General features: G+C 44.5%; 2 protein-coding genes across 3 annotated transcripts; both read left to right on the top strand.

Moving 5' to 3' along the window:
- LOC8066492 (cytochrome P450 89A2) lies at positions 447–2,527 on the top strand. Of its 2 annotated transcripts, XM_021458532.1 has the most exons (2): positions 447–1,507; positions 1,607–2,527. In XM_021458532.1, exons 1-2 carry the CDS (start codon positions 584–586, stop codon positions 2,135–2,137), a joined length of 1,455 nt encoding a protein of 484 aa, XP_021314207.1. In that variant the 5' UTR covers positions 447–583; the 3' UTR covers positions 2,138–2,527. The 2 variants fall into 2 exon arrangements, with proteins under 2 accessions (XP_021314207.1, XP_002453141.1); XM_002453096.2 differs by having other exon boundaries at positions 447–2,527.
- Positions 6,363–8,804, top strand: LOC8066491 (translationally-controlled tumor protein homolog). Its single transcript, XM_002453095.2, has 5 exons — positions 6,363–6,550; positions 6,764–6,837; positions 7,504–7,629; positions 7,724–7,881; positions 8,462–8,804. Exons 1-5 carry the CDS (start codon positions 6,523–6,525, stop codon positions 8,577–8,579), a joined length of 504 nt encoding a protein of 167 aa, XP_002453140.1. The 5' UTR covers positions 6,363–6,522; the 3' UTR covers positions 8,580–8,804.

Below are 10,045 nucleotides of genomic sequence, written 5' to 3'. Positions count from 1 at the left end.
CAAGGCACAGATTCCATCCCGCGTTCGTCGGTTTCCTATAAATTCTGGAGGAAACTCTTGTGCGTCGACCGTCGAGATAACTCGTGTGCGCTCCATCCACACACGATATGATGTTGCACCACCTCTCCCGATGGAGCTCCACCATGCACGCTTCTTCTTTAGTCTCGTTTTAGTTCCTAATTTTTTAAAAATTTATATCACATCAAAATTTTAAATAAATGTATGAAACATTAAATATAAACAAAAAATATAACTAACTATATAGTTTATTTTAATTTATGAGACAAATCATTTAAACCTAAATAGTTTATGATTGAACAATAATTATCAAATATAAACGAAAATACTATCGTGTTAAAATAAAAAAAATTACCACTAAACAAGACCGACAGCGATGCTGGCAAGTGTACGATCGAGATATTTCTCTCCCGAAAACGGAGCAGCAGCAATTTTAAAGGTCGCCATGCGTTTCCAAGCGCCGCCGATAACGTCGCGCCGAGAAATCAAATCCCTGACCGGAGCCGGAGGCATCGGCCACCGGCAGCCACAGCAGTCGCTTCCCTGATCTGCCAGGCCGCCAGCAATGGAGAAGGACTCCACCTCCACGACGACGCCTCTGTTCCTCCTCTGCGCTACTACTGTCACCATCGCCCTAGTCTCCCTCTGGTTGGTCCTCCTCGTCCGCGGCCGCAAGAACCGCAAGGCCGACGCCGGCCGCCTCCCGCCGGGTCCACCGGCGCTGCTCTTCCTCGTCAAGTTCCTGGCGCTGCGGCGCTCCATCTTCGACTTGGCTCCGCTGCTCCGCGACCTGCACGCGCGCTACGGCCCCGTCATCTCGCTCCGCCTCTTCCGCACCCTCGTCTTCGTCGCCGACCGCCACCTCGCGCACCGGGTCCTCGTGCAGGGCGGCGCCACCTTCGCGGACCGCCCGCCGCCCGTCGACCCGAACAGCCTCTTCACCACCGGCGGACACGACGTCAGCTCCTCACCCTACGGCGCCTACTGGCGCCTCGTGCGCCGCAACCTCGCGGCCGAGGCGCTGCAGCCCGCCCGTGTCGCCCTCTTCGCTCCGGCCAGGCGGTGGGCGTGCGACGGCCTCGTCGACAGGCTATGCGACGCTGGCGCTGCCGGTGGAGACGACGACGCCGGCCGCGCCGTCACGTTGCGGCCGTTCCTCCGCCGTGCCATGTTCGAGCTGCTCGTCTACATGTGCTTCGGCGCGCGGCTGGGCCAGGAGGCGCTCGACGAGATCGAGGGGCTGCAGCACCAGGCGCTCCTCTCGCTCACTGCCTTCCCCGTCTTCGCCTTCTTCCCCGCGGTGACCAAGCGGATCTTCCGCAGCCGGTGGGAGGCCTACGTCGCAGTGCGGCGGAGGCAGGACGAGGTGTTCGTCCCTCTCATCCACGCCACGCGTGGGAACGATGACCCGCCGTGCTACGCGGACTCGCTCCGCGCGCTGCGAGTGCCCGAGGAGGCCGGTGACCGTCCGCTCACGGACGCTGAGATGGTCAGCCTCTGCTCCGAGTTCCTCAACGGCGGCACGGACACGACGGTGACGCTGGTGGAATGGATTATGGCTGAGCTAGTGAACCACCCGGATGTGCAGGCCAAGGTGCACGACGAGGTGGTGAGGTCGTCTAATGGCGACGACGTCCAGGTCCAGGCGATGGCGCCGTACCTTAAGGCCGTGGTGCTGGAGGGCCTGCGCCTGCACCCGCCGGGCCACTTCGTGCTCCCGCACGGCGTGCGGGGCGACGACGGCGCGGACGTCGGCGGCTACAAGGTGCCCAGGGGCGCGGAGGTGAACTTCCTGGTGGCGGAGATCGGGCGCGACGAGACGGTGTGGACAGCGGCAAGGGAGTTCCGGCCAGACCGGTTCGTGGATGGCGGGGAGGGCTGCGACGTCGACATCACTGGCAGTCGGGAGATCAAGATGATGCCTTTCGGCGCCGGGCGGCGCATGTGCCCCGGCTACTCGCTCGGCATCCACCATGCTGAGTACTTCGTGGCGAGGATGGTGCGGGACCTGGAGTGGCGCCCGCCGGTGGACGGCGCGGCGGTGGACATGGCGGAAGAGCTCGACTTCACCACTGTCATGAAGCTGCCGCTCCGTGCACGCATCATCGCTAGGCATTAGCTAGCTCCACATGGACATTGAGGGTGGTAGTCGGAGCCTCGGAGGTGGATGGCATGGCGCCGCCGCCGCACTGGACATATTGGGGGGAGGCGCTGGAGTTCACCGCCGTGATGATTGGTGAAGCACCACTCCATGGAAGCATGCTCGCATCATCATCACCATACATAGATCTAGCTCACAACGTCTTTCTTGACTTCTTGTCAGAAAATAAACATGAGATGGGTTATAAAAGAAAAAGGCCAATAATATTTACAACGACTATTTATGTAGAATTTTTCTTCACAGGCAGAACGGAAGAGCATGCTAGAGCGTCTCCAACAAATTACCTGTCATCAATCTCCTATAATAAGTTTATATAAGTGATCTTCTATATTAATAGTATATAGCCTTTTTCTCTTTCTTATCCAACACATTATCAACACATTTAAAATTGATAGAAGAGGTGAATCTCCAACATTATATTTAAGGGAGATGGGAGTATATTTTGAGCAAAACTACTTGAAACTTTTAGATATTAGGATATATATTCACCCCCTCTATCAATAATAATCTCTTATATTTTTGGTATTATGGATGGGATAAGCTAAGTAGTCTATTGGAGAAGCACTCAAGCAAAACTAAACAACTAAGCGGCACGGTGGTTCGGGAGCTGGAGTTTTCTGAGGATGGTTTCGGAAGCTGGAATCGTGGCCGACGGCGGACGTCGTGGCGGTGGACATGACTCAAGCGTCACGCTCCACCATCACGATGAAGCAACGGCTTCGTGTATGCATAGTCCCCAGGCAGTAGACCAACTTGATATGTGTTGGTATCTCTCGACTAAAAAGTGAAACCTTCTTAGACTGTCTCCACGACACTTATTTGGGAATCCAAACCTAAAATAAAATAGGTCTCCAACACAATACCTATAACCTCCAACAGAGTACCCATACAAAGTCCCATTTTAAGTATCAGGAGAGGCATAACCCAAATTTAGATATCCTCTCTCCTCGAGACCCATTGGGTCTTGTATTTTGGGGATGATTGTTGGAGATAGTCTTAACTATATCATATACACTGAAAAATGGAGCCTTCTTAACCAGACCATGAATATATATAGGGATCTACAACAAAAGCTTTAGCACAATTTGTGAGAGGGTTAGACAATAGCTTTTTATATCTCATATGTAATTTGTTCATCGATTTCTCGATACGTGAGAGCCTCACAACAGAGCAACAGACACCGTTCAACTTTGATCACAAGTAAAAATAAATGTGATCGCATCATATGGTTATCAAAAGTGTGGTAGCGAGCACGTTACCGATGATGGTTCTATAATTTTTTTTTAGAAAGGCTTGATGCGCCGAGAAGTGTTGGCATGATGATATATGTGAATGTTTTGCTAGAGGCTTGTTGAGGCACTAGTGGCTCCAATAGACAAATAGTAGCATTTGTGATGAATTCATTGATATTTTAGGGCAAAAAAGTTGAGCTACAAATTGATAGTAGAATGTACAAGCTAATCCCAAAAAAAAATATAGAAGACGACAAGGAACTAAATAATTTTGTGAGAGATCTGGACAATATATATATTTTTATCGAAAAACGGATCTAAATTAAAGGCTATCTTACATAATTACAGGGTAGTATTGGGAAAAAGAAGGAAGATGGGATAAACAACAACAAAAGGAAGATAAGTTGTTTGAATGCATCATAATGGAAGGCTGGTCTTCGCCTACTAAGGATGGTGCCACAATCCAAACTTCTTCTTCTCTTCTCATCACATCCGAGCGAGATCAAGTGCTAGGAGAGTGCGCCCCTTAACCTACGTTTTAGTATAGTCCTTCTAGACAGAGTACTTACAAAGCTTAGCAACAAAAATCAACCCACAACTTTACTCTTTGAATGCTAAGATCCTATCCCAAGAGTTAAAGACAACTCTAGTTGCAAAGAAATTCCTAGATGCTTTTCTCAAAGGGTTATTGAGGATGCATGTTTTTATCTTCTATGCAATAATGTCTGTATCTATGGATTATTTTTTAAAAATACTACTACAGACCATACAAACATGACTTTAGCCTTTGTCTTTTCGCCCCCTTTGAAACAATGAAAAATTGGTGAAATTCTAGAGGATTGAGATCCTATCCCATAGGAAAAATGAAAACAAACCATTTAGAAGATAGCCTAGCTTGTTTCGTAGGAATTTTGGAGAAAATTTACAAGGAGGTTAAATCTCATGAAAAATTCTTTTGTGGTACTCTCACTTATCAAAGTATATTGTGTTTTTCCTTGTTTAATCTTGCAAGTTCTCGGTGTTTTCTCAAGTTATTACATGATTTATCAAGATGTTAGGACACAAGTTATTACAAGACTCAAGATGTTATAAGACATACTCCTATGTTTATATTATTACTCCTATAATCTTGTGTTCTAAAGAGATCCATAGAACGGGGTTTATGTTTAAGCTTTGTTCGTTTGAGCTTATCAGCCAAATCTACCAGTCATTCAACGGTGTTTTTCTCTTACAATAAATCACCCGACAGCCATGACTTACCACTCAAACAAAGCAATGGACAGGGATGCGGCACGGGCGAATAGGGAAGGTATAGTAATGCTATGAATAACCCAGTATCGAATACTGGTAATAATATCAACAAAAGAACGTTCTCCTGTGCTTCCAGACATGCCGAGCTCCCAAAATTTTTATTCAAAAAAGAAATTGATTTCATAAAAGATGAGATCCACTAGTAAGGGCTTGTTTAGATTCAAAAACTTTTTGGATTTTGACACTGTAACACTTTCGTTTTTATTTGACAAACATTGTCCAATCATGGAGTAACTAGGGTTAAAAGATTCGTCTCACGATTTACAGACAAACTGTGTAATTAGTTTTTATTTTTATCTATATTTAATATTCCATGCATGTGCCACAAGATTCGATGTGATGGGGAATCTTATAAAGGCCTTGTTTAGTTCGCAAAAATTTTCAAGATTCCCCGTCACATCGAATCTTTGGTCGCATGCATGAAGTATTAAATATAGGCGAAAATAAAAATTAACTACACAGTTTACCTGTAATTTGTGAGATGAATCTTTTGAGCCTAGTTACTCCGTAATTGGACAATGTTTGTCAAATAAAAACGAAATGCTACAGTAGCAAAAAAACAAAAGATTTTGCAAACTAAACAAGGCCAAAGTTTTGGGTTTTTGGGTGCATCTAAACAAGGCCTAAATAGAAAGTTACTGATATTTCATCCTTGTGAGATTGTTAATTTTGTACCAAAGGTGTATTTTAAGTATACCGAATTAGAGCAACTCCAAGAGAAGAACTATTCATGTTATGTATTCTATATTTGGCTATTTTGGTAGAGAAAAGAGAGTCCAACAGCTATTGTATTTGGTTTGCTAAAATAGCAAGTCATCTATCCCGGAGTTCTCGCATGGTAAATATAGCTTGCATGTCCCGCTAGCCATATGATTTGCCGTATAGAAAGACTGTTGGAGATTTTTGTTTTTTTCATAATTTTTTATTTTAGAAGTTGGCTAAATCTTAAATTTAGCCATCTATTTTTATAAACTCTCTTGGAGTTGCTCTTAGGCCTTGTTTAGTTCCCAAAATTTTTCAAGATTTCCCGTCACATCGAATCTTACGGCACATGCATGAAGCATTAAATATAGACGAAAACAAAAAATAATTACGCAGTTTACCTGTAAATCGCGAGACGAATCTTTTGATCCTAGTTAGTCTATGATTAGATAATATTTACCACAAACAAACAAAAATGCTACAGTAGCGAAATCCAAAATTTTTCCCAAACTAAACAAGGCCTTAGTATAGCTATCCTTCTTATGGCACAGCAATCCATTTTTGCTGGGTGCCGAAACAGAAATCCTTTTTTCTCGTGGTCATCGGCTGGTCGGCAGCAGCACGAGACGCGGCGGAGGCCAGCCAGCCAGCGCACGCCTGATTCCGTTCCGGCAGGGGCTTTTCCCAAAGAAATCCCGATCGATGGTTGCGTGCCACCAACGCTGACCCCACGGCGGCGGCGCACGTGCACATCCCAGCCGTCCACGCGGGAATATCCGGCGCAGATACCCTGATCAGACGGCCCAGCCTCGCCCGACCCGTCCCCACGGGAAATGGAAAAAGGGACTCCTCCTCCCGAATTACCCCGGAGGAAAGGGACTCTTTTCCCAAAAAGCGGCCAGAATGCCAGATCGAGCATCTGGGCCGTCGGGGCCGCGGATCGGACGGCTGACACCGCGGCCCGGATGTTTCTCCGGGACCATAAATGCGCCGCGGCCGCCTCCGCCCGCAAACCCTCGCAACGCTGCCGCGCCTCCGAGAGCCTCATCTCCTCCACCCACTTGCGAGCGAGCTAGGGTTCCGAGAGCCGCCGGCGCCATGTTGGTCTACCAGGATCTGCTCTCTGGTAAGTGTTCGTGTGAATTTCACCCGATTTGTTTTTTTTTCTCTCTCTTTGTCTGGTTTCGCTTGGCTCTGGCTCCCGATTGGCAACTGGGTGGCGGATCTCGTTCGCCGTCGGGGTCTAGTCGTGGCCGATCTAGATCGGTTTATTTGCCTTGGCTTTTTTTATTTTTGGGTCTGCTGCTGAGTTTGAGTTGCTGTGTCTAATGTCTTGCAGGCGACGAGCTCCTCTCCGACTCCTTCCAGTATAAGGAGATCTTTGACGGCGTCCTCTGGGAGGTCGAGGGCAAGGTATGATTCGTTTATCCAAACGCCGTGCACTTGTTAGAGAATTGGTTGATGAATTCTAGTATTTGATTCCTTCATCCGAACCGAACGTGTGTGCTTATTAGAGAATTTATGTATTCTAGCCTGTGTACTGTGTGCTTAGTATGGGAGTAGGCGGCCATCCATCAGTCTTGATGTACTGTGTGTTTAGGGGGAGTCCTCCATGCATCTGGATGTACTGCTTGTGCTGCCCTCAGTTGTAATTTATAGTGATTTTGTGGTTTTCTTGTAGGAGCAAATTATGTGGCACACCATCTAGTTTATTCCTGGTGTTATTTTCTGCTTTTCTTGCATGACCAAATTATGTGGCACGTCATGTAGTTTGTTCCTGGTTCAGATTGATGTGTGCTACTGTTAGGATTTTTTTGTGTGTTTCTTTACTGTGTAACTGGCAGTCAGCTGCCAACACTTAATTTTTCATGTGCGCACCTGCCTTGAGTTTGAGTATTCTGTATGTTTGGTAACACCGACAATTATCAGTTTGCACATGAACCTGTCTTAGTAAAGTATAGACATATATGACTCATGATATGTGCTGCTCTAATACTCTGTTTTGCTTAGTTCATTACGTTGTTGAGCTGGTTTGGTTTTTTTTTTTTTTTTTATTTACATGGCGCTCGATGCTTGCAGTGGGTCGTCAAAGGAGCTGTCGATGTGGATATTGGTGCCAATCCATCTGCCGAGGGTGGTGAAGATGAGGGTGTTGATGACCAGACTGAAAGGGTTGTTGACATTGTTGACACCTTCCGCCTCCAGGTTGCTGCCCTCTAAATGTGGCAGGAGTTGTTTTTTCTTCAGTCTACTCTGTGCATAGTTTTTTTTGTACTAATCTGTGTATTCCTGTTTGCAGGAGCAACCCACATTTGACAAGAAAACATTTGTGACTAACATTAAGCGCTACATCAAGAACCTCACTGGCAAGCTGGAGCCAGAGAAGGCAGATGAATTCAAGAAGGGCATTGAGGGTGCCACCAAGTTCCTTCTTAGCAAGCTCAAAGATCTTCAGTTGTAAGTTATATACTAAAAAATCTATAGATAATGCATGTCATAATCTGTTGAAAATACATTTCATCTATTGTTGGTTTATTTATGTTAGTAAAATACTATGTGAACTACCATCCTATCTTTTCTGCTAGTCAATTTAGATGAAAAAACTGTGTTGTCTTGTTCATTTCCTTTTTGTTAATAAATTCATATGTTGTTTGTCTTGGTCATTGAATGTTCACATGGACAAATGTGTCTGTCGTTGTGATTATTTATTTGCCATGCATAATTGTTTCGTGCATCTGTTATAGTTTTATTTATATTTATGTTACTGTGGTGTGCTGTTTCAATACCTATTTTACACGCACAATGTAATGGTTTATGTGCTGTTTCAATACCTATTTTACACGCACAATGTAATGGTTTATGTGCTGTTTCAATACCTATTTTACATGCACAATGTAATGGTTTATTGAAATCTGCACCTTAATTTTGCTGTGGTCTTAAATTCATGTTGCTTTGCATAATTCTGTGAACATTTTTTTTGGCTTTCACCCTGATTTTTATACAACTTTGTCTAATGTGATACTTTTCTGTGTAATAGCTTTGTTGGTGAGAGTATGCATGATGATGGAAGCCTAGTGTTCGCTTACTACAAGGAAGGTGCCACTGACCCGACATTCCTCTATTTTGCTCATGGTCTGAAGGAGATTAAGTGCTAGGCGGGCATGCCCTCTTTACCTCATGTTGCTTGTTATCATCTTTACCTCATGTCGATGGTTATCATCTATATAATACTATCCTATTTTTGTTCTAGTATGGATTATGTCATGGATGGTTATGGAAAAACTGTTTTGGAAAAAAACTGTTGGAAGAATGGATTCGGATTATGACGTGAAATGTTTTGGAAAAACTGAGAAGATTGGATTGGAGTTTTCCAATATCTATGTTGCTGTATGCGTCCAATTCGCTACTGTTACTATTATATCTGTGAATTCGCTACTATTATGTGGACGCTATTTGCATTGTATCTGTGTGGTGGCTATGTTGTGTGCTTTTTGCATCTTGTGCGGGGCGAGCTATTTGCATCTATTTGGGGTGCTAATATCCTAAGCCTATGGAATTTCGTGTTTTCGTTAGAAATGTTTTGGCAGGCATGTCTTCAACCAATGTTTTAGAGCAGTTGTGCAGTGGACATTGGCGTCCTTAAGGAGCGTTTGATAATTGCTAGCAAACGCCAAGGTGAAACGTTTCACTCAAGAATTTCAAACGGATTCACTAAAGAATTACAAACCGGTCTGGTGAGAAATATTTCACTTTTCACTAGAGAATTACAAACGGTTTTGGTGAGAAATATTTGACTGGAGGGTCTGGTGAGAAATTTTCACTTTTCACTTGATACTTACAAACGGTTCTGGTGAGAAATATTTCACTTGTCAACTTGAGGGCGTGTTTGGTTGATTGCCAAAGGTTGACACGCCACAGCCGTGGCGGCTCGCCATAACAATCAGAGGCATCTGTTTGGTTACCGACGAGGCCGCCATAAAAATCGTAGTACAAAAGCTGCCACATAGCCTACCGTGGAAATTTGGAACAGAGCATATATTTGAAAATTAGTTGCGATTTACTTGAGCGCTAGGTGAGACAAGTGGTGCGTCATTGGACAACACAATCGAGAAGCTTCAATATTTTTTGTTGCAAAAAAAAAACTTGAGTCCTAATAGGAAACCTAAATAAACTGTCATTGGACAACACAACCGAGAAGCTTCAATATTATTTGTTGCAAAAAAAGAGAGAAAGAATACTCAAGTCCTAATAGGAAACCTAGTATTTACCAATATTTTTGCAAGAATGACCAAATCCTATCTGATGTGAGAGGAAAAACCCGAATCACATGCCATTCTCTTCGATCACCACCTCTAGGGTTGTTCAGGTGCAGCTGTAGTAACAAGTAAGAAATGAAAAAGCTGCTGCGGCAGCAGCCGTGATCACAGCCAAACAACCCTGATCGTTGTAGCTATATATTGTGGGCATGTTTAGATTGTTACATTCTAAAACTTTTTAGCTGTAAACTTAGGCCTTGTTTAGATGCACCTAAAAACCTAAAACTTTACAAGATTCCCTATCACATCGAATCTTGCGACATATGTATGGAACATTAAATATATATAAAAAGAATAACTAATTG

The sequence above is a fragment of the Sorghum bicolor genome, chromosome 4 (assembly GCF_000003195.3).
Source record: "Sorghum bicolor cultivar BTx623 chromosome 4, Sorghum_bicolor_NCBIv3, whole genome shotgun sequence".
Taxonomy (NCBI): Eukaryota; Viridiplantae; Streptophyta; class Magnoliopsida; order Poales; family Poaceae; genus Sorghum; species Sorghum bicolor.
This window is presented reverse-complemented; position numbering and strand designations above follow the sequence as displayed.